The sequence below is a fragment of the Canis lupus genome, chromosome 7, assembly GCF_003254725.2.
Source record: "Canis lupus dingo isolate Sandy chromosome 7, ASM325472v2, whole genome shotgun sequence".
Lineage (NCBI taxonomy): Eukaryota > Metazoa > Chordata > Mammalia > Carnivora > Canidae > Canis > Canis lupus.
The window spans coordinates 8,717,140-8,742,932 of record NC_064249.1 but is presented as its reverse complement, the minus strand read 5'-3'; the positions used below and the strand labels follow the sequence as shown (position 1 = coordinate 8,742,932).

Below are 25,793 nucleotides of genomic sequence, written 5' to 3'. Positions count from 1 at the left end.
GCTAGCCAAGGGCGAGGTCTGATCACTGCCCTCCAAGAGCTTACGGGATGCTGGGGTGTGAGCAAGTAGAGGCCTCCGGTGCAGTGTGACTCAGAGCGTCAGCTCCCAGAGTTGGGCACTGGAACATCGCCATTTTCCAGAGAAGGAAACTGAGGCACAGAGAAGTCACTGGATGATAAGTAGTAGAGCCAGGATTCAAACCCCATGCAGACAGGCTCCAGATCTGGACTCTCGAAGGCTGTGCTCCAGTCACAGGTGACCAGCCGAAGAGTCATCCATTAGAAGACACCCCAGTGTTTCTTCTTTTTTTTTTTATAGATATTATTTTTATTTATATTCATGAGAGACAACCAGAGAGAGGCAGAGACACAGGCTCCCCATAAGGAGCCTGATGTGGGACTTGATCCCAGGACCCTGGGATCATGACCTGAGCCAAAGGCAGGCGCTCAACCACTGAGCCACCCAGGTGTCCCCACGGTGTTTCTTGTGCCAGACTTCTGCTTATTCTAAAAGCCTCCAGGCTGAGAGTTTGCCCAGTAATACATGCACTGAAAACACCCTCCACACAGGGAGGAAATGGAGAGGAGAGCAGGGTATCTATCTTTGAAGTCAAAATAAATCCAGGAACCAAAATGTAATAATGGTTCATAAAATTTGCTTCAACTTGGTATTTCCTTTTCACTCTGATTTATGGATGTCTGTGTGTGGAGGAAAAGGTAAAGGGATTTTGAAACACAACTGTCAGAAGAAGGAAGATATGTTTTCTGCGTCTGTTGAGATAGGATAAGACAAAGATAAAATATGAGGTGATTCCAGTAGCTGGAAACCAACTAGTAGAAGATCTCCCCCTAAAGGTGAGGGAGAGGTCAAATCGGTGCAGATTACGGGGACCCTGTGCTTTACTTTTGAAATCTGTGCCTTCCACATACTGCCACCTATTCTGCTACCTTCCACCTGCTTCCGCCGCCCGTGCTCTCAGGCCTGTCTTTTCTGGGAAATTAAAAAGCGACCGGTGTAAAGTCCATTTGCACATCTGTAATTCTGATTATCGGCTAATATCTTGGTGTCTCCCATGTGCCTGCCCTGTGTTCCTGCATTAGCAGTGGTCTCACTGAACCCTCACAACAACCCAGGGAGGCAAGTCCTATGATGAGCTTTATTTTAAATAAATAAAGTCAGAAAACGAAGGCATTAGGAAGTTAAGTGACTTTTTACCCAATTACATGGGTAGTGAGGGAGACGGTACTCTACCACCAGGGACTGGTGGTCACCCCCATCCAGTGTGGCTGAGGCTCACCTAAAGACAGAACCGGAAGAGAATATAGACATCATCTAATGATAAGAGTCCTTTTTTTTTTTTTTCATTCAACAGTAGAGAGAACTGAGGCACAAACAACTGGATCGAGCTCTCTCCACAGCCTTTATCTCTGAGCTGTCACATCTCAGGCTCAGAGCTGGACTGAAGCCTTTCCCCGACCAGTCCCATCACTCCCCAGCCTGGCCCATCCACAGGCTGATTTCTCAGTTACCTCTGGGTTTTGCTAGGTTTTCAAGTGCAAAACAACGAAGAAGCTATCCCTTTCCAAGGACCTACTAAACACCAGGCTCAGTCAACCCTCACATGGCCCCTATGCAGCAAGTACTATTATCTCCATTTTAGAAATGAAAAGCTTAGCCCAGAGCATTTTAATTATTTGCCCAAGTCACACAACTAGTAAGTAGCAAGCTCCTGGTTATTAGCAGGCTGGTAGGCATGGTGTGTACTTCACCAGCTCCGTGCTTGCCATCCTGTCCTACAACCCGAGGTCAGACATGATTCAAAAGCAGGACTAAATGTAAAGCTAGCAGTCTGTAGAGCTAGTTTTCACCATCTACCACATGCCTGGACCAACTCTCCATCTAGGAACCTAAATTCTTCTATTGACCTAAAAGTTCATGCAATCAATTCCCCACTGAAAGAAGGGGCTCAGGCTCCTCCCCAGCCCCAGCCCCAACATGTCCCCACACATTAAGGTCTAGCAGTGCCCAAATCTCTCGGGGTTAAGCTGTGATGCATGAGTTTGCCTATGAAGACCTGAGAGCATCATAATTCAAGAAAGGCAGAGGGCAAGCTGTGCGAGATTCCTGAGATAATTGAAATTGACCCATAACTCACCAGCCGCCATGGGAAATTCTATCACTTTGCACACTTTGCTTCCATAGCTAAAAATCAAATCAGGGGAACATGATCAGACTCCTAATTTGAAACCTCAGACATGCAATGTCATCTTTAATGACTCCCGGCAAAAGATGCTCATTACAGATCTCAGCCTACCTAAATTAAAACATGAAACCTAAAAATTAAGCAGAAAATTCTCAATTTCCCAGGTCTGTAAGGCCACAGAGAAATCACACAAGGGGGAATACACATACTCCTCGGGGTTTTGTTATGCCTGCCAAGTATCTGAACAGGAATTATATGAAAGAAAAGAGCTAGAAGGGAAAAATAAATAAGCAAACATTGGCTCCTAACTCTCAGGTCAGGGCTGTCTGGGTGAACAGCAATTTTTCATGACCAATTGGAACTAGCATGTCAAGGAACATTATCTCTTTGCTGATGGCCAATTTCATCTGTTCTATGATGTAGAGCTCAGCTTTCTCCAATACAGCGGGCTGCTGGCTTCAAGTCTTCTCTCACTATTAAGTGGACTGAAATATGGTGCAATCAGTCAGCATGGTGTTCAGGTGTGTAAGCTGCTTTTAAAATGGGAGGCTAAAAATTCATCTCTCATCATTGGCTCTACAACTCATTCAGTGTGGACTTTCTAGAAGGTCAGGTAACCACAAGACAATCTGCAAAGACTGTTTTTAAATTGCTTCCCTCCACTGCCCATCCACTCTTCCCTTTGTGCCACCGTGTGAATGGCTGCCACTGCCCAGAATAATCTGCATGGCCAGCTTTCACAGTTACTCCTGACTCAGTTTTTCCCAGACCTACATCCAGGAACAGAAAGCAATTCCCTATCTGCCTCAAGGCCTCAATAGATGGCCCAGAAATATTAATGTAAAGCTAGATGTAAATAGAAACTAGAAATTAAAAACTTTATTTTCCCTCAATGTGCATTTTATAGATAAAAGTTAGAGTGAGGACCAGGGCCACTGTAGGGTTAGGCTACCAGCCCCTGAACACCACATGGTAAACTTCCTCTGATGGGCAGAGGAATATCCATAAATGGTGTAAAAAAGAAGCTATAATTTTTATTGGGTTTTTTTTTTCAATTCAAAACTACTTCTTCTGAGCCTTAAATTGTTCACTATAGCACAGAGTTGACCTCCTTTCCTAAATTCAACTACTAAATGTGGAATGGTCATTGTGCGTAAAGAACAAAGACCAAGGCGTTTCTAAGTACAACTGGCAATCTAGAAAACCCTTCATCAAACTGAAAAATACTAAGGGGAAAATCTAGACCCATGTATATGCTTAAAATTTAAAAAGCCAGGATAAGGGATGCCTGGGTGACTCAGCAGTTTAGCACCTGCCTTTGGCCAAACACGTGATCCTGGAGTCCGGGAATCAAGCCCACATCGGGCTCCCTGCATGGAACCTGCTTCTCCCTCTGCCTGTGTCTCTGCCTCTCTCTCTGTGTCTCTCATGAATAAATAAATATAATATTTTTTTAATTAAAAATTAAATTAAAAGCCAGGATAAAAGTCCAGGTCACTCCCAGGAAAGATCATGTTTGTTATTCCATCACAAGCTCTTGTAAACACTTCTGCCTAAGACCACATCACTCTCAGGGCTCACCCCAGAGCTTCCACCTCACAGCAACTTTTATTACTCTCTTACCCACATCTGTCTTAAAACTTTGACTGGGAGGGATGGTGGAGTGTTTCGACAACCTGGAGTCTACACGATTTGAGGTTAGTTCTAATGGAAAATGACAAAGGTCTTGGCAAATATGCTCTCTCTGCCTTTATTGTAGAGAGACAACAGAGGGTATTGGACAAAAAAGTAATTAATTAAAATAATAAAGGACAAGAAGACAACTACTCTGAATGTGAAATACAGTCAACAGTCTAAACTGCCTCTTGTGACAATCAATGGGTTGAGATCTATGGACAAGGAGCCTGGAGCTAACATGCCTGCCCAGGAGTCATGGTTTTCATTACACCAACCAATCCTGGAGAAGCCCTTTAGGAGAATATGCTTCCCAAGAAATGCATTAGGGCAAGCATTCACAAAGAGACCGAGAAACCATGCTAAGGGCACACCAGTCACTGGTAACGTGACCCTAAATCATGCTGGGTCCCGACCCATTTGTTCAGTGAATTAATTTTATCAGTAGGTCAAAAGTTAACAGAGCCTCCCAAACAGGCTCACCTTTCAACCAAGAACCACTCTGTGTCCCCGTGGCTTGAGAGAACCCCTTTGGTAGCATTCTCCGACCCTGCCAATAAAACTGGGCAACCCTTGATATTTGATGAGGTAATTAAGGACAAATCAAAGCAATTATTTAACATTACTTGCAATAACCATAGGAAATCTCTAATCCTAAGAAGCAAACTGAACCAATAATAAAATGCATTTACAGAGGCTTAAAAAAACTCAGCATCTACAATCACTTACTATGGTGAATGAGCCAGACAAGCAACTCTGAGCAGGGCCAAAGCCAGGGTGGGGGAAATGGAGATGCCTAAAAAGTGCTGACCCTATGATGGTGCAGGTCCTCAGTCTCAGCTTCCTACATTAGATTTGAAATCTCAAAGCAAGCCCTGTCACTTGTTACATACAGGAAGTGATAAGAAACACACAACAGTAGGCAAGCCCATCTGGAGGGCAACAATCAGAAACAGCAGGGGGGCTGAGGGATCTTTCAGGACAAAAGCTTCAGGTTGACCCTACCTTTCTGGGGCAAAATCAAGAAGAGTGAGAAAACTCAGAAAATGCATCTGTCTATCCATGTGCACCAAGCAGAGGAATAACACAAGGATAAAAGCAAACATTTGTGGCAAATTGAACTCCAATTAAAAAAAATTTTTTAAAAGCTAACATTTGTAAATATCTACCATGTGCCAAATGCCTTAAATACATTAGCTTATCTGATATTCAAAACAACTCTTGACTATGGGTATTATCACCCTATTATTATTGTCATTTAAGAGAGAAGAAAACTGAAACTTAGAGAAATTTAGTAAATTGTCCCAGGTCTGAGAGCTAGTAAATGCCAACTGTGACCTATGCTATTATCCTAATTCTATTGTTTTTAATTGACAGTTTCACATACACAGAGTCATTTTCACAAAAAACAGGGAGCAATAAAATAATATATTGCAGCATGTCCCAAGTTAGTAAGAAACCACTTAAACATAACCCTTTGTGCATCTGTACATAGCCTGGAGAGAATTTTCTTATCTCACATATCTTCATAGCCTGACAGTATTTTTGAGCAGTTCAGAAAGCACAGATTGTCATCGTATTAGATGAAGAAACCCAAATGCCAAATGCGCCTTGAGTGGGGGACAGAGAAAGGACAGCGGCCCAAACTCTTTGAAGTCTGCCAAGCCACGGCTCTTCCCACTGGACATCCCCAGAGGGCTTTCATAAACCAAATTACTGACCTCCACATGCCTGTGAAACTGAACATGGTGCTCACACAGCGAGGGAGGGGTGGTGGCGTGAGTCCATCCAGGCGCATGAGCAGAGCTGGGACACCAAAGAGCACCAAGTACTTCAGGTAGAAAAAGAGCACGTGGGCCAATGCCAGTCCTCCTGAAAGACAGAGGGAGCCATCAGACACAGAGATAAGCAATGGAGCAATCTCCTGGGAAAGATGTAACATATCTGAAAATATACCACCTGCTCCCACTTTTCCACCCTTCCTGTTTCTTCCCCTTACCTCACACATTACAAAAAGTTTCCCTCATTGGTTTTGAGCAATAAGAATTTTGGATTAGCAAATATTGACATCTCCTTCATTATTGTGATAGACAATAGGACATCTTAGCAGTCATGCTTTTATAGATACCACACCTAAAAGTGTTTTACATATATATTTATACATTTAAATTAGGTATATATAAAATGGATTTAGAAAATATTAAAAAGGGAAAATCCTCCCCCAAATCCTTCTAAAACTTCATGAGTTCACACACACTTTTAGGGTGTTCACACCCCATTTTAGGCTGGCTAAAATCAAAACGTCAGACCAACAAGGGTTAATGAAAATGTGGAGAAATTGGAACTGTCATACACAGCTGGCAAGAATGTGAAATGCTGCAGTCACTTTGGAAAACAGCTTGACATTTCCTGAAATGACTAAACAAAGTTACCATAGGACCCAGCAATTCTACTTTTGGCATATACTCAAGAAAAATGAGAACAGATACCCACACAGAAACTTATACCCAAATTTTGTAGTGGCATTATCAACAACAGCCAAAAGATGGAGACAACCCAAATATCCATCAATAGATGAATAAACAAAATGTGGCATTTCTATACAGTGGAATACTATGCTGCCATGAAAAGGAATGAAATACTGACCTGCTACAATGTGGATGAAACTTGAAACATCATGCTAAGTGAAGTACACCAATCATGAAAGACCACATATTATATTCCATTCATATGAAAATCCAGAATAAGGTAACAAAGACAGAAATAAAAAATTGATTAGTGGGTTCCTAGCACTGGAGAAGTAGAGGGTGAAATTGTGGCGGAGATGGTAGCTAAAGTGTAGGGTGATGAAAATATTATAAAATTGGCAGTGGTAATAGTTGAAAGTATCTGTGAATATACTAAAAGCCATTGAATGTACACTTCAAGTGGGTGAATTATATGGGAGGTGAACTATATCACAACAAAGCTGTTAATAAAAACAAAAAAAAAACTAAAAACTTCATGAGAGCCCCAAGCTACAATGGCCTCTTGGCCTGAACTGTGCCTTTCCAGGATAAGAACAGAAGATGTGGACACTAGGCAAGATGTGAGGTCTGAGACAGGCCTCTGACTGTCCCCACTGAGAATGCCCTGCTTCTGCAGCTAGGGATCAGGGTGCTCTACCAACTGCCTTCTCTCCTTGGGCTTCCTGGCTGGTCACTTTGACCCCTGCACCCTGTTCCCAATGGGGCACCAGAGACCTGGGCCAGATATTGGCCCATTCAACACTGGCTTCAGCAGGCAGGTGAGGAGGTGTGGTGAGTTTGCCAGAGCAGTATTCACAAGGAGAAGTCGAGGACAAAGTATGTGTGGAAGCCCTTGAGAAGATGACCAGTAACCACATGCTGTCCAACCTCAAGAGCCTTTTCCAGTCTGTTGGAAATACTGCAGGACAGGTTGGAGCAGCTGAGCAGGTTATCTATGGGATGTTCAAAAGGAAATAACTAAGCCTTAAGAAGTACTAGGGGAAAATAGTAATGTCCGGCCCTTGCCATATTATACAAGGATCTTGGAAAGGACATCACTACAATGGAGAGTGTAGCTGTAAATAGTAACTCCGCGCCAGAAGACACACAGAGCCATTTTCTGAATATATAGTTTGGGTAAAGGCAAATGGTGGTTCAAATTTGAAAGCCGCATGTCCTACAAGGAAAACAACCCAGGAATCGCTGGGTCTCAATCCCAGTCAGGAGGGGTCAAACTGATTCCTCAGACTTATGGAAATTAGATTACAATCACATGTATTGAAACGACTAGGTATAAAATTGTAGCATTCTTAGATGACAGCAGTCAATAAAAAAAGCTGATATATGTGTGTGTGTGTGTGTATAAGAATATATATACATGAATGTGTAAGAGTATATATGTATATAAGTGTATGTATGTATATACACATTCATCAAGAAGTGGGATATACATGCTAGCAATACCATCTAAAAAGTATTTCGGGGACATATAATCACACTGAATGGTGAAGAAATCCATCCCACTGGCCAAGATGGCAATGGGGGTGGGGCAGGACTCCCATTGTTTCAAAGTGAACCACCAGACTTTGGCCAGAAAAATCCCAGAGCTAGTAGAAGCAGGACAGAAGTAAGGATGCCTGATTAAAGGGCACAAAGCTTCCAGGGCTAAAAATGACCAGCCTGAAGAGTGAAGGCATCAGAGAACCCAGGGAAAATCATTCAAGGTTAAGGCTACCTGGAGCTCTTTTACATATGAAGCATCAGAGACTTCCTTTCGCTGTTAACAGGATGCAAAATCAGGGAGAATGAGCTGCTTCCTTCTCAAATACTGCCTTTAATGTGACACTATTTTTATACAGTTATCACAGAGGAGGCATATAAATTAAAATCTATAAGACTTTTAAACTGGTCTATTTCACTTAAATATTTTAGAATTTCAATTCTAGTATTCTATCATCTATATTATGCATCAGGAAATAGCATCAACACCTCTATTACACATTACCTTACAGGTGTTTTTGTCCTTGTGTGTATTTTCTACCAGATTACAGGATGCTCAAAGCCCTTGCCCACATGGTTGAACATCAGGACTTTCAACAGTAGGTGCCCAATAAAGAAGAGTGAATGTTGCTAATGGTGGGAAGTTCTTCCCAGGGATAAACACGAGGGTCTGAATTGTATTAGATCCTATTAAATTGTTAGATCTGCTACAGACTTGAACGACTTAGCATCTGCCTAATTAAAAGTCTTCATGAACCCAGGATAGATCAGAATTTGCCAAAAATTGGGGAGAGTTTGCCAAGGATTTGCCAGAGTTTGCCAAGGACTGGGGAGAGTTTGCTACAGGATGGAAAGAGGCCCCTTGACTCTATTGGCCAGCTGCAGAACTACCATCTTTGTATAGTTGAGCTCTGCCCTTAAGATTCCCATAGTTAGTATAAGACACTGATACCAGTTTCACTCTGTTTCCAGAAGCATGTTGTCTCTGCACTGTTACCTGTCCCCACCAGCTTGTGTGCCCTGACTCGCTGCTACACTCCCATCTCCAGCCTAGGCTGGGCTCTTGCTTCTGTCCATGGCTTAACTTCATCTCAGAACCTTTTCTGCTCCAAGGAAAAGGACTCCAGCCACTTTTACCTCGTCTATACCTAACCTACTCTAGATTTTGCTTATATGCCCTGTGACTAAGTCTGTTCAGATTCAGGAAGCCTAGACATTTTATAGAAGTTTCTTCTCAGAGCACCTGGGTGGTGCTGTTGGTTAAGCATCTGATTCTTGGTTTCAGCCCAGGTCACTATCTCAGAGTCATGAGACTGAGCCCCATATAGGACTCCAGGCTCAGAGGGGAGTTTGCTTCAGATTTTCTCTCTCCCTCACTGCTGTGCCCATGTGGGGTTTTTTTTTTCTCTCTCTCTCTCAAATAAATAACTAAATCTTTATGAAAAGTTTCTTCTTTTGGGGCACCTGGGTGGCTCAGCCAATTAAACATCTGCCTTCAGCTCAGGTCATGATCCCAGGATTCTGGGTTCCAACCTCACATCGGGCTTCTTGCTTATCAGGGAGCCTGCTTCTTCCTCTCCCTCTGTTCTTCCCTGCCCTTGCTCATGCTCTTGCAAATAAATAAAATATTTTTTAAAAATTTCTTGTCATAAGTTCTTTATAAGAATGTTTCATGCCTATAGTTAACAATAGTACTGTACATTTAAAAAATTTGTTAATAGAACTCATAATAAGTCTTCTACCAATAGTTGTTTTTTAAAGAATCTTTCCTATATAAGATCTAGGATAAGAAACAGAGATATAAAAATTAATCACGAAGAACTGAACAGACCAATTACCAGCAAAGAAATTGAATCAGTGATTTAAAAACTCCCAACAAATAAAAGCCCAGGACCAGACAGCTTCACAGGCAAATTCCACCAAACATTTAAAGAAGATTTAATACCTATTTTTTTCAAACTATTCCCCCAAAATAGAAAAAACTTTCAAATGCATTCAATGAGACAAGCATGACCCTGATACCAAAACCAGATAAAGACACCACAAAAAAACAAACAAACAAACAAACAAAAGAACTGCAGGCCAGTATCTCCAATGAACACATAAGCAAAAATCCTCAACAAAATACTAGCAAACCAAATCCAACAGTATATTTAAAAAATCATTCACCATGATCAAGTGGGATTTATTGCTAGGTTGCAAAAATGGTTCAATATTTGCAAATCAATAGGATATACCACATCAATAAGAGAAAGGATAAGAACCATATGATGATTTCAATAGACGAAGAAAAAGCATTTGACAAAATATAACATCTATTCATGATAAAAATCCTCAACAAAGTAGGTTTAGAAGGAATATACTTCATTGTAATAAAGGCTATTTATGAAAAACCCACAGCTAATATCATCCTTAATGGGGAAAAACTAAGAGCTTTACCACTAAGGTCAAGAACAAGACAAGGATGTCCACTCTTGCTGCTTCTATTCAACACAGTACAGGAAGTCCTTGTTGCGGCAACCAAATGACAAAAGAAAAGGCATCCAAATCAACAAGGAAGAAGTCAAAATTTCACTATTTGCAGATGACATGATACACTATATAGAAACTCTGAAAGATTCCATTGAAAAACAAAATAAACAAATTCAGGAAAGTCCCAGAATTAAAAAAAAAATCCACATATGGGAATATATGGAATCTGTCGCATTTCTATACACCAATATGAGGCAGCACAAAGAGAATTAAGAAAACAATCCCATTTATAATCACACCAAAAACAATAAGATACCTAGGAATAAATTTAACCAAAGAAGTGAAGACCTGTACTCTGAAAACACTGATGAAAGAAATTGAAGTTGACACAAAGAAATGGAAAGACATTCCATGTTCATGGGTCAGAAGAACAAATATTGTTAAAATGTCTATACTCTCCAAAGCAATGTACAGATTTACTGCAATCACTATCAAAATACCAACAAGCATTTTTCACAGAGCTAGAACCAACAATCCTAAAATTAATGTGGAAACACAAAGGATTCCAAATAGCCAAAGTAATCTTAAAAAAGAAAAGCAAAGCTGGAAGCATCACAATTCTTGACTTCAAGTTATATTACAAAGCTGTAGCAATCAAAACAGTATAGTACTGGTACAAACGTAGACACATTGGTCAGTGGAACAAAACACAAAATTCAGAAGCGAACCCACAATTAATATGGTCAATTAATCTTCAACAAAGCAAAAATGGAAAAAAGAATGTCTCTTCAACAAATGTGCTGGGAAAATTGGACTTTGTTACACCATACACAAAATAAGTTCAAAATGAGAGTGCCTGGGGCACCCAGGTGGCTCAGCAGTTGACATCTGCCTTTGGCTCAGGTCATCATCTTGGGGTCCTGGGATGGAGTCCCACATTGGGCTCCCGGCGAGGAGCCTGCTTCTCCCTCTGTCTATGTCGCTGCCCCTCTCTGTGTCTCATGAATAGACAAATAAAATCTTTAAAAAAAATGAGGGTGCCTGAGTGGCTCAGCAAGTCAGTTAAACATCTTAGTTTTGATGTCAGCTCAGGTCTTGATCTCAGTGTCATGAGTTCAACCCCCACAGTGGGCTCCACACTGGGCATGAAGCCGAATGAATGCAAGAATGCTCAAAATGGATTAAACACTTAAATGTAAGACATGAAACCATAGAAATCCTAGAACACAGGCAGTAACTTCTTTGACATTGCCTATAGCAACTTCTTTCTAGATAGGTCCCCTGAGGAAACCATTGGCACTATACCAAAATAAAATGTCTCTGCACAACAAAGTAAACAATCAACAAAATAAAAGGTAAACTACTGAATGGGAGAAAATATTTGTAAGTGACATAACCAATAAAGGGGTAGTACACAAAATATATAAAGAACTTCTAAGACTCAACACCCATAAAACAAATAATCCAATTAAAAAATAGGCAGAAGACAACATATACATTTCTCCAAAGACACCCAGATGGCCAACAGATACATGAGAAGATGCTCATCATCACTTACCATCAGAGAAATGCAAATCAAAACTACCATGAGCTATCACCTCACACCTGTCAAAAGGTTAAAATCAACAAAATAAAAAACAACAAGTGTTGACCAGGATGTGGAGAAAAGGGAGCCATCCTTCTATGTTGGTAGGAATGCAAACTAGAGCAGCCACTCTGGAAAACAGTATGCAAGTCCTTCAAAAGGTTAAAAATAGAAATACTCTATGAGCCAGCAATTGTACTACTAGGTATTTACCTAGAGAATATAAAAATACTCATTCAAAGGGATATATGCACCCCTATGTTTATAGCAGTAATATCTACAGTAACTGTAGAAGCAGCCCAAGTGTCCACTGAGTGATGGATATAGATGTGGTGTATATATCCATACACACACAATGGAATATTACTTAGCCATAAAAAGCCATAAAAAGACTTTGCCATCTGCAAAGACATCGATGGAGCTAGAGAATATAATGCTAAGTAGATAATCAAGCAGAGAAAGATATATTACATGATTTCACTCATATGTGGAATTTGAGAAACAAAACAAATGAGCAAAGGGAAAAGACAGAAACCAAGAAACAGACTCTTAGAGAACAAACTGATGGTTACCAGAAGGGAGGTGGGTGAGGGGTATGGGGAATAGGTGATGGGGACTAAGTGCATTTAGTCCCCTATGATGAGCACCTGTGATGAGCACCAGGTGATATATGGAAGTGCTGAATTACTAAACTGTATACCCGAAACTAATACATTTTGTGTTAACTACCTGGAATTAAAATTAAAACTTAAAAAAAGATTAATCAAGAAGAACACAGAGTAGGAACCACAACACAAGGTAGAAGCGGTGCCATGACACACTTGGAGATTTTCCCTGCAGCTAGGGGTACAGCTCACGTGCTGAGAAGGTTAACACCAGTGGTCAGAGTTACCATGATGGTCAGTTTCCTGCAGAGACACTGAAGAAAAAGTGGCTATTGCTTTACAGTAGTTATGTAAGTAAGATTCTGTGTCAGGGGGAGGACATGGATCAGGACCAGAAAACGAAGTGAGTAAATTGACAGGGGAAGTGAGTGAAAGAATGAGCAGAACCAAGGAATTGCTGCCAGGAGCTCCAGAAGGACAAGCACTTGAGTCAAGAAGGGAAGGATGGAATTCTGGTGAGAGGGGCCAGCCACAGCTCCTGGAAAGCTTGTCCAGCCTGAAGAGGCCGACGAGGTCAAAAGAAGTCAATCATTTCTAGTCACTGAGTTCTAGGAATAAACGACTACAGCAAATGCTCCAGTTTCAACCTAAATCTAAGGATTTTGAGGTTGAACCTACGTCTGTACCAGGTAGAAGCCAGGGTCCCCACCTGCTGGACTCTGCAGGAAAAATGACATGCTAAAGGAGAAACTAGTTGGAACCCAGTAGGTCATTCACACTCATCCAGTGCACCATCCCAAGTTGAATCTCCAACTGAGATTGAGCCGCATACCTGTCCGTTACTTATCTGGGTGGTTTGTATCACAAGACTCTCTACTGATACTAGAGTAATTACATGCTCTAAACAACTGGTTGTATGTGCTGATGACAAGGCCACCCATAGCCAGCAGTTGATCCTTCAGGACTCAAAAATGAGGGTGGTCCCAGGGATCCAGGCTGCCTCTGCCCATAAACAGTTCCCAGTGGAAGGTTTAAAGGCTGTTTCTAAGAAGTACAGAGTATCCAGTGCAAGGACACCAAACCAAAGAGTGAGGGGTAGACAAAAAGGAAAAGGAGACAAAGGGGCAATGAGTTGGAGAGGCTACAGAAGCAATAATCCGAGGGTCCAGACTCCCCAAACTGGAGATGAGCAAAGGGGGTGGATAGTACACAAAGCAAGAACAGACACAGTCGGTTCAAGAGTGATATCAGGGATATAAGATTCTGGCTGCCTGACCTCTTTCTGAGTGATGGCACAGGAGAGGACAAAGAGGCCAGGCTGCAGTCCTCACGTGGGTCTCCATTTCAGGAGAGGGAGCAGCCAAACAGCCAAACAAGGGGATGTCAACTGGTCCCCTCTGATGCGAGGTGTCAGAACTTCACCCTTTCTGCACACTTCACGATCGTGAGGCTGGGGATCTACAACACCCTTCATACGTGCTTCTCAAAGAGTTCTAGCTCAGCTCCCATGGATCTTCTTAACCACCACTGAAAACAACAGTCACAAGCATAGTACAAGTATAAAATACGTGAGAGCAAAAATCACCAAACTCGGGATAGTGGTTCCTATTGAGGGGGAGTGTGGGAAATGTAAATGGGATGGGTAACCGAGGAGGATTCAACGATGTCAATAATATTTTATTTTTTTAAACTAAGTGATGTGGGGCACCTGGGTGGCTCAGTCAGTTAAGCATCTGCCTTTAGCTTAGGTCATGATCCCAGGGTCCTGGGAGGAGCCCCGCCCTCAGGCCCTCTGCTCAGAGGGGGTTTGCTTCCCCCTCTCCTTTGCCCCTCTCCCCGCCCATGGATGCTCTCAAGGATGTGATCTCTCTCTTAAATAAGTAAATTAAATCTTTAAAAAAATAAACTAAGTGATGGATAACCACATGTTCACTATATTCTCTCCTAACTTTCAAAACATCCTGTGTGTGTGTGTGTGTGTGCGTGTGTGTGTGTGTGTGTGTGTGTGTGTGTGTGTGTGTAAAATACAGTCTCAACTGCCAGGGCAAGTTCACCAACAAACTAGCTTCTGAGAGTGCACTAGGGCATAGTAACAGCAGTTACCGACCACTAAGCACCTACTATGTCCATATGCTAGCAGTTTGTGACATCCGTCCTCATTCTCAGAACATACTTTTCTGTGGATATTCTTACCACCCACATTGCACAGATAGGACCCTGGGCACACAAAGGGGACAGAACTTACCTAAGAGCACACATTAATAAGTAGCAGAGTCAAGACCTGAATTTGGGTCTGCTGCCTCAATGCATTGTATTTATTAGATTTGCATTCTCTCAGAGCAGACTCGATGGAAGAGAGTTTGTGTGAGGCAGACCAGATGGCAAGACAACGAGGGGGCTGTTAGAGGCAGTCGAAGGAGATATTCCCAGCAGGAAAAAACTGCAAAGAAGAGCTCTGAAGATCCTCAGAAAAGCCAGCCTCAGGGAGCACACTGAAAAGCAAAGATGTCCAAGAAACAAATACACAGGGCAGTCCACTGTGGTAAGCAACTCCAGATTCACAGATTTGAAAATTCTGACGCTCTTAGCATCAAAACGAGTAGTTATTAACTCAGAAACCCGAAGAAGATTTTACCTCCCCAAATGCTTAATCTTTGAACATATTGGAAAACCTAGTTTGGAAAGCTCTCTTCTTATTAGGTTTAAATCTAGTTTAAAGTCTTCAAAAAAAAAAGATATGTTTCTGGAGAGGGGAACAGAATATTAAATTCTATTTGCCCATCCTCTTCAATTATGAATTGTTAAATCTCAGGGGGAAAAGCTGTAAATCACAATAAATCACACTTAAGATCAAAATAATTGTCCAGCAAAAATACTGAATACCTCACAAAACAAAGTAAATCAAGGTGTTCCAGGAGCATTTTCATATGGCAAAATAAAATTTAAATCTCTTTTTTAAAAACTGACTATAGCAAAATAAAATTTTTAAAAAACTGACTATAGCAGCATAACAGAACAGGCCCTTCTCCATTCCCAAACTGTGAGGGAAGAAAACCCCATACAACGGGATCTGCAGAGGGCCAGATGACCTGAAAATTCTATAAAACAAATTTTCTGGTAAAGACCAGATGTAGATTGATGTTTCACTATGACTCACTTTGCCCAGCAGAAGTGCTCTGTAAAATCTACATGCAAAAAGAACTAGAAATTAACTACTAATTATTCTACTGCAAATCCTTCAAGGAGCAAAGAATCCCTCTAGAAAGCAAATAATTGCCTCCCTCAAGTATTCAACAAATTCCAATTTCCATACACCAACTTAGCTTAAAAGAAAGAGACACCTATTTTATGGCATCTAAGAAGGTACCTGTACGCTAAGTTACCTGGGCATAACAACGGGCCAGGCAGGGATTGGCAAAGATCACCGTGTTCTGAGGGATGCTGGGGGTGGAAAGAAAGGGAATAGCTGGTGTTGCAAATAATAACTGTGGTGCAACTTGCTACCCTTTATAATGCTACATCAAGCGGGCATCTCTTCCATTCTTCAAGCAGGCACCATGAAATTACCCTCACACCACACGAAGTATCTGTAATTGAACAGTCAAGTTCCACAGTAGTAAATCCCAGAGTAGCTCCGGGTTCACACTGCATTAATTTCAAATAACCTCGGGATTCTAATCCAAGGAGAGAATGTATAAAAATTAATTTTTTCTACTGAATCTTAAACCTTAGAAAGTTTAATGCTTCCAAAAGGTGGGAGGAGAAGAGAATCTTATGCTATCTGACATATGTTTGTGTCCCCAGTTTTCAAAACAGACATCAGATGTCAAGTGTCTCATCCCTCTCCCCTCGTTGTGATGTCACAGAAGGAGAAAAAGCAAGTAAATGACTTGGTTAGCATTTCATTACCATTTAGATAGGTGCATAGACATCATTTCAACAACAGCTGGTACTTACGCGATGTACTAAAAAAAAAAGTCTCTGACTACACGCACTCAGGAGATGGGTCCCTAAACTCCAACCACTGAGCAGTTAAGATTGCAAACAGGACTCTAATGTACACTCCACGGAGCTTTATTATATCTTTGCTGTGAAAAAACAACTAACTTTGAACCACTGTCACTTCCTCACTTCTTGGCTCACTCTCAAATCCCCTTGCAAAGCTCTTTTCTATCCCCTCAATTTACTATTGTGAAGCACTATTCTATAATGAACTCAAGAAATGGGACCTTTTTGAGTTCTTTTGAAAAACCATAAATTACCACCTTTACTCCCCTTATTCTTAGACTGTCATGGTAAACTTACAGCCTGTCATGTTCTGTCTCCATGTGAGATTCTGATGTTCAAAAGGATATGGCCAAACATTTGGCCAAACCTCTAGAACTTACAACACCAAGAGAGAAGCCTATTGTAAACTACAGACCTTGTGTGATTATGATGTGCCAGGGTGGGTTCATCAATTGTAACTAATGGACTCCCTCTGATGGAGGATGCTGATAGTGGGGGAGGCTGTGCATGTGTGGGGTTGGGGGCTACAGGAAATCTCCGGATCTTCCCCTCAATTTCATTGTAAACCTTAAACTGCTACCAAAAAAAATAGTCTTCTTTAAAAAAGAAAGGAAGAAAACAACACTTATTATCCTTTAAAGATACTATTGAAATATTTATGAATAATGATAAGATGTCTGGGATTTGCTTCAAAACAATATGCGGGAGAGTACAGATTAAAGAAAATTGGCTGTAAACTGATAATTATCGAACCAGAATGATGAATACAAGGAGGTTAATTATATGTCTACGCCTTTAATTTTCTAAACTACAAAGTTTTAAAAGTCCTGAGTCCCCACCTGAACCCTGAATTTTAACCAGGAATATTCAACTTCCTCCTCACCCCAGCCAAATGGATTTGCAGGGGACAATGAGTAAAATAGGACTTAGCTCAGCACAATTCCATCTCCATGCTCACCCTATGAGCATAGAAAAAATGGAAAGCGTAAAAGGCAAATTAGAGGAAGGAGAAGGGGAAGAATGCCAGGAAGCAGAATAATGAACTTGCTTATTATCAGTCCTTGAACCACAGGGAATTGGTGGCCTTTGAGGTAGGTCTGCTCAGAGCAAGATGTCCCACCACGATCTTTATCAATTACAACAGTGTTTCTCAAATTTATCTGCTCCTAAGAATCCCACGGGGTAACAGTTCATCACAGGGATTCCCAGGCTTCTCCTTGACAGATTCTGATTTAATAAAAGTTGGGTCAGGGTCCTGAAATCTGAATGCAAAAGAAGTACAGATCTTCCTTGAAATGCAGTGGGATTACATCCTGATAAATACATCATAAGTCAAAAATATCACATGTCCAGGGACACCTGGGTGGCTCAGCAGCAGAGCATCTGCGTTTAGCCCAGGGTGTGGTCCTAAAGTCCTGGGATCGAGTCCCATGTCGGGCTCCCTGCACGGAGCCTGCTTCTCCCTCTGCCTATGTCTCTGCCTCTCTCTCTCTCTGTGTGTGTGTGTGTGTGTGTGTGTGTGTGTGTCATGAATAAATAAAATCCTTAATTTAAAAAAATCACGTCCAAAATGCATTTAATGCACCTAACCTATGATGTTCACATCATACTTTAGCCCAGCCTATCTTAAATGTGCTCAGAACACTGATATTAGCCTACAACTGAGCAAAATCATCTAACACAAAGCTTATAATAAAGTGTTGAATGTTTCATGGGGCTGATGGAGTACTCTACTCCAAGTGAAAAACAGCATGGCTGCATGGGTACAGAATGGCTGTAATGTGTCGGTTGTCTACCCTCATGATCACATAGCTGAAAGCTTCGTTAACTGCTGCTGCCCAGCACCACGAGAGCACAGCCTATGGGATATTGCTAGCCCAGGATAAAACTGAAATTCATAAATCAAAGTATGGTTTCTACTGAATGCCCATTGCTCTTGCATCATCCTAAAGTCAGAAAGCTTTAAGTTGACCCACTGTAAGTCAGGAACCATCTGTAGTAGGAAGCTATGGTCAGTCAAGCCTGAGAAATTCTAAGGTTGAGGATGTACACCCTACTTCCTTCTCTCCACCTATAAAAATATGCATCAAGGTGTAACATAGCAATTTTCTTGGGGAAGGTGAGGTTACTTGTTCATTTTTTTTCCTGACTTTCATGGATGAAAAAGAAAAAGACACCTCTCCTATTCAATCTGTTTGTTATATGCCAGAACTTCAAAGGCAATGTTCCAAACTCACTCTGACATTTATCACTGAGTTATCCAAAAAGAGAACATGCAGGGAATTTCAAAGGAAAATCTTGTGCCACAGGATTGACCTTTAATTTTATTAACTAAAGATTGCTATAATTTTGACAACCATAACTTAACTGTGAAGAAACAATGTTCTGCTAGCCTGAGGGGAGATGAGCAGTCACTCAGGCACAATCAATGCTCTCGTTAGAGGAGAAAGCCCCAAGCTTTTCTGCAGAGTTCTGCTAAGATAAATAACCTCCACAAAAAGTTGTGCTACAGTAGACATCTCTTGGCAAAACTTAACTCAATTCCATAATGTAAGGAGTAGTATAAGAGGAAAAAACTAAAATCACTGCCAGTTATCACCCTTTGAGCCTTCTCAAAGGGTGAATCCTCAGGTAATTCTCCAATCTGCTAGCATTTGGGGGGGAAACTGTCAAAGTAACAAAGCTATGTTTATATATTTTATCTATATATTTATTTAATCTATAGATTCATGACAATATATTCTCTCTACTATGATATTCCTTGAGTTATGTGAAAGTGATTTAAAATGTACCAGTTATAAAAGATATTAAATGTTTTTTTAACCCTTCAAAAAAGGAAAGTGATGCTCTGAGCACTTTCCCTTTGACAGAAGGAGAAATGTTTGAAAAGCAAGATTTGGCCAAGTCCCCAGCAATCTGTGGACCTTCTACACATTCCCTGCCCCAATGGCTTTAATAACCACCCATTCACTGTTGAACTCCTATTGCTAACACTGATGTGTCCCCTAAATCCCACAATAGTAGGTGCTACCACCTCTGGACAGCTCCACGTCATTTCACACCTCTGGCCCTCACGCGGTTATCTGGCACCCCACGTGTGCCTACTGAAGGTTTGGAGAATGAATGAGCGGGTAATGATTTCCTTCTGGAGGCTTAATGAAACTTTGTTGAATTGATTTGCATTAAATGACCATCATTTTTTCGTTGATCACAATTAGATTTGAGGAAGGTTCATATATAAATAACACTTGGCAATCATCCAGCCCATCTAAACTCCCTTAATATGCTTGGTGATACAAAGTTAGTGACAATTCAGGACGAGAACACTCAATTTCTCTCTCCTAATCAAAAGTAATGCATTACAGTAGTGAGAGGTGGAAGAAAGCATCATCTAAATCTGAGGGAGCAGGGGAAGTAGCCCAGAAGGGAGCTGTTTTGAAGGAAGAATCAGCTGGATGAAGGAAACTTCAAGCAATGAGGCATGCATAGCAGGCAGATATGAGAGAGCCCAGCACTGGGGCAGGGAGCAATGTGGCTTCAGCAGCAAAACAGGCATGATCAGAAAGGGTCACGCTGGTCGGCTGAGAAGTACAACTTTATAGTAAAAGATCTGAGAAACCAAGTGAGAATGTGAGATGGATCTGTTTTGTGTTGTAGAAAGATTGGTCTGTAAGAAAACAGGAGATGGTTTTTGTTCATGAGGGGAGAAGGGCAGAAAGAGGAGGAGGACAGAGGAGAGGATGGAGCAGCGTGACTGGAGAACAGAGTCGAGTTTCAGGCCTGCCAGAGGAACCCCGGAGCTCCAACTGTCAATTAAGTTGTCTGTGTAGCTTTCTACCAAACCTTTATTAGAGTGTCCCACCACACACAAATGCTTCATCTGAACAGACCTGTGTGTGTGTGTGTCTCTACAAGAACCAGGTACCATGTGATAATCAGGGCAACGCAGAGCAAGGACAGCAATGGCCCTTAAACAGAACTAACTCCACAGAAGCAAGGGAGGAGAGGCAGAGGAGGCCATGAATGGGAAGTCTCAGGAGAGCACAGGGCTCGGCTCAGTTCAGAGACGGCAAGTCCACCTTTCCTAGAAAACTAAGGACCTGGGAGACTCTCACTGCTGAAATCCAGAGACAATCTGATCTACAGCCTATATACAAAAATATGTCCTACATAAAATCTGGAAACTATAATAAGTTAAGAATTTTTAATTTTGCAGGAGAATTTCATGAAAAGAACTTAAAGTGATAAGACTCAGGGATATTATGAAAACTGGGATGAGAATGGCTACTTGGGTAGACCTCCGCTTTCTGGTCAAGGAGCAACACCACTGCCTCACCACCACCTCAATATATTGTAAATTGCCTGGGAGGCTGAATATTAGGCTAATAAAATTTTGTCTAATTTGCATTGCTCAAATGACTACCTAGCTTTTACTGCCACCTCCTGGCTCTCTCCAGTATGTCTGCCCTGAACTCCCACTACTGATCATGATCGCGTGCGCAGACACACACACACACACACACACACACACACACACACACACGCAAATCGATTGCTACATTCAAGAATCTCCAGAGAGAGCATCAAATTAAACCACAATCATATTGCAAATGGAAGGCTGTGATACCTAGTGGAAGCCGCTGGACAAGGCAGCTGTGCACTGATGCAGTCACCCCAGCCAGGCTGATCTCCCCCAGAAAGCTGATCTGTGTCAAGAGGCATTTGCATATTAACCAAGCTCATGGAGAAAATGTGTAATACCAGAATGCCAACCATCAATTAAGAGTGAGAAATATCACCTTCAAGGTAACAGGGGCCTCACATTTTCCTTTGCAAGCCTCTTTTCTCTCTGGGCCAACTACACAGGAAATCAAATTATGCACTCAAGTTGCTTGGTGAGGAAGAATTCAGAGCCAGGGCACTGGCCAGAGAAAATGAGCATTTAAAGGCATCCAGCTCTTAGAGATGAAGGCATCTGCCCCACAACAGGGACGCTCTGCCCCTGGACACGACAAAGCACATGGTTGGAACAGGGTATCCCTCCCAGTCAGTGTTTGAATGGGAATTACCAGGACTTGCCTTTTAGATGTTTCTCTGTCTAGTTCTGACCAAACCAACAATCTTTCTGGTTGGCAGACTCTTTCCACGGGTATATAAAGCTTCCAATGAAGCAGTCATCAGTAAAGACAAAACCCAAATCTCTGATTCATGGTGCACTGATACAGTAATCTGCTCTTTGTACTGGGTTGTATTTTCCCCTATTCCCAAGCTTTTGGAGGCCCCATCCCCACGCCTGGCAGTCCCACGGACTTCCAATAAACAAGTAATGACAATTCCCATTCATGAGGGATTACAAGTTTACAAAGAGCTTGCACATCCATCACCATAGCTATTCCTCTCAAGCACCTTTTGGAGTTCTTTGGATAAGTGCTATAATTCTTATTCTTTAAGATAAAGACAATGCGACACAGAGATAGTGTTTTTTCCAAAGTCACAGCATTAGTGAATATAAAGACTAAAACTCAGATCTTCAAAACCCAAATGAGTCAACTGAGGACACCTGCCCTTAACAGTAAACAGTGCCTGATGGACTGCACCATATGCAACAAATAGTGTCAATTATTAGCTACCTACTATTCTAGGCACTGGGAACACCATGATGACCAGTTTAAATAAGGCTCTTACTTCCATCATCAGAAATACATTCAGTAGTGAGAAGATGAAAAGGAAAAATCCAGATGGTGATCAGCCCAGGGCAGAGAGCAGGGTGATGTAAAATGCTGGTTGGCTATTTCTTTTTGGGAAATAGCTTCTCTTTGCAGGGGAAAGCCTCTCTTAGGAAGCAACATTTCAGCTGAGACAAGAACAGGGAGAAGTCCTACAATGATGCAGGGGAAGAACATTCTAGCCTGACGGGTCAGTTGATAAAAATGCCCTACAGTGGGACCGTGCCTGTCTAGAGAGGAGTCCATGTGGTGGAGGGCAAAGGGCAAACAGAAAGTGATAGGAGACAAATCGGGGATGTGGCTAGGAGCCAAACCACATGGCGTGCTGTTAAGAAGAACCAGTCTGGTTTTAGTCAATGCACAATGGGAAGCCACCACACAACTAAAGAAATGTGCAGTTTTTCAGTGGAGTCACACCATTCTAGAACAGGTTTTACACCCCCAGAATCCCAAAGTCTCATAGCCTTGCTATTCCTAGTACTCAATGATTAAGATCTTCTATTAATACAGAATGTTTTCCATTAAACCTTCCATAGGAGGTATTTAAAAGACTCCGAAAACAACTTATCTTGCAGGAAGGAAAAAGGTTTGTCCCCATCTAAGAACCTATATTTATAAGCAGTAGGTTTACAACTTCAACATTCAGGCAAATCAATCTCCATGAAGCCCAGCAAAGCTCCCACAGGGCACTGGCTGTCTAGCAGAGCTCAGTTCAGAAACAGCCAGACTCCATGCCTCACCCACCCTGACAGAGGCATCTCCCTGAGGCTCAAGCCCAGCCTGCTCTCCTATAGTTCACTGCTCAGATGGCAGCCTGACAGCTGTGCTCTCTGGAACTCAAAGATAAAACCTGTAACTGTCCCATAGCAAGAGAATGCTTGAAACACCCCAAGAAGGTGAGCAGGGAAGGAGAATCAGAAAGGGAGGGAAGGGGCTGGGAGAGATGCCCTCTGCCTCTAAACAGAAACTCACTGTATAAAACAATCACAGTCCTCCACAACCACAACCACGGTTAAAACACTGCAGATGCTGGGAGAGAAAATGGCCCCATCTAAAGGCCAGTGTGGCAAGGAGTAGCCTAGACGTTGACCTAGGAAATCACCCTCACAAAATCATCAGGGATGATCAAAAGGGCTTATGTAACTGTGTTCGCTGAGGCATTATTTATAACAGGGCAAAATTCAAGCCAATGATCAACAGCAGAGAATTGTTTGGCTAAATTATAGCAAAGCCATGGGAAGGAAGACCATAAAACTGACAAAAATCATACTCTAAAAGAAGAGAATATGCATGAATATTTCATTGCATAAGGAAAAATTCAGAATATATTGAGCTTAAAAGGTCAGTTGTAAGAAAAACAGGGCAATAAGCAAATCCTTGTAAATAATCTAGACAAGAAACCAAAGGTAAATGGGACAAGTAGATGGCATCTGGGGAAAGAGACTCACTTTGATTTCCCCACTCCACGCACACTGCTAGTATGCACACTGGTGAGCAAGCTACTCATTAAAAACTCATTTGGAAAAATAAAAAAATAAAAACTCATTTGGGTAACAGTCTGGCATCAGGAGTGCGCTGAGAAAGATCCATCAGAAAAGGGAGCAAGGAGCCTTTTGGTGAAGACATCGGGTTGGTCCCTCTGTAAAAAAACAGTGAGTTAAATGGGAAAAATTAGAGAAGGAGAAAAACAACAAGAGAGAGACTCCTAACTCTGGGAAACAAAGGGTTGAGGAAGGGGAGGTGGGTGGGGGGAGGGGGTAACTGGGTGACAACGGGCGCTGAGGGGAGCACTTGATGGGAGGAGCACTGGGTGTTATATGTTGGCAAATTGAATTTAAATTAAAAAATGTAAAGATCAAATTTTTTTTTTTTTTTAAAGTGAGTGTGTGGGATCCCTGGGTGGCGCAGCGGTTTGGCGCCTGCCTTTGGCCCAGGGCGCAATCCTGGAGACCCGGGATCGAATCCCATGTCGGGCTCCTGGTACATGGAGCCTGCTTCTCCCTCTGCCTATGTCTCTGTCTCTCTCTCTCTCTGTGACTATCATAAATAAATAAAAATTTTAAAAAAATAAAAATAAAAAAAAATAAAAAGTGAGTGTGCTTTCTGCCTGCAGGAGGCTCAGCAGGCTTCAAATCTCCTTCTTCCCCACCCCTCCCTGCTCTGGCTCAGGAGGCCTCCTTGGCAACTCCTAGATGTTTAGGCCACTTAACAGCAAGTGGCAGTGGTCTAACATCAACACTGCACTTGTGAGACTCACTACAGTCCCCCTCCTGTTTCCCATTCTGTACCCTTTATCCGTGTCACGCGCCCTCCCCGCTCCCTGCGGCAGTCGTGGAGACACTGCCAAGCATCGGCTGAAGCACCAGAGCCAAGTGAGAGCAGTGAAGGCAGCAGAAAGAATAGGGCCTGGACAGCAACACACTTGGCTCCCCCCTAGGCTTGGCCACCAACCAGCTGAGATGCTGAAAAAGCTACTGGGCCTCTCTGAGCTTTCATTTCCCAATCCGTGAAATAAATGAGAGTGTTAAAACTGTGAGATCTAATTTGGCTCTAAGATTCCAAAGTTCAAAATCTCTCAAATGTCTCACCTCCAAAGAAATACCTGGACCACGGACAGAAGATCTTCTCAAACTATCTGCATGTTACAATAACTTTCACTGTACAAGTCTGGACCCTGAAGAAACAATTTAGGTGCCGCCTTTAGGGGAAGCCATTCCCTATGACACTTCTCTTGGTATTACCTGATCATGCAAAAGCACCACTTCCATTTGCTCTAAACTCAGTTTTGAGTCCTCATATAGGCAGACCAATCATCAAATTTTGTTGAGAACTGCGGGGGTTTCCCAGGATGAGACTTGCAGTACCAAATCCAGGCAGTCCCTGGCAAACCAGGACAACTGGTCACTCCATCTCTCAAGAGACTCAACTGTTTGGTTTATTTCTCCCAAAACACTCCCAACACTCCACAACAAAACAAAACACAACACCTTTTTCACCTATACATACATTGCTGCTCAAATCAACACCATCCATAGATGGTCAACAATGTATTCCTTGGGTTCCTTCAAGGATACTTCTGTCTGCAGGAAAGAGTGTCTTCATTTGTTTCATCTTATTAGGTGCTCTGAGGTTGGCAGGTTTTTTTTATAACCAATAAAAGAAAAAAAACACACAGGAATTCTTGCCAGTATTCAACAAAAAGCATATGAATAAGAGAAATCCCTTATTTTAGTGCTGAATCACACATTATTTCACTGCATTGTTGATGCCCTTAAAGAAGAGAGCAACTAAAAAACAAAGAAAACATATGACTGACAACAGAAGACTCAACAAAAGAATTCTTTTGTTCACTCATTGATTCTTTGGACAAATACGGGCAGAGCGCCTATTCATGCCAGCAAACAATGGTGAAAGAGAGACATAGTCACATAGTTTATAATCTATGTCTGACCATCAATGTATATTAATTAAAGCATTTAAACACATTTCCCAAAATGGCTCCAATCTGGTTAC

General features: G+C 41.9%; 1 protein-coding gene across 7 annotated transcripts in view; it reads right to left on the bottom strand.

The window, feature by feature from the left end:
* HHAT (hedgehog acyltransferase) overlaps positions 1-25,793 on the bottom strand; it is a 340,597-nt gene that overhangs the window by 210,213 nt on the left and 104,591 nt on the right. For all 7 annotated transcript variants that reach the window (XM_025429844.3, XM_025429840.3, XM_025429839.3 and 4 more), the window contains one exon: positions 5,599-5,749. In XM_025429844.3, the coding sequence (XP_025285629.3) occupies positions 5,599-5,749 (151 nt within the window). The remainder of the gene's footprint in view (positions 1-5,598; positions 5,750-25,793) is intronic.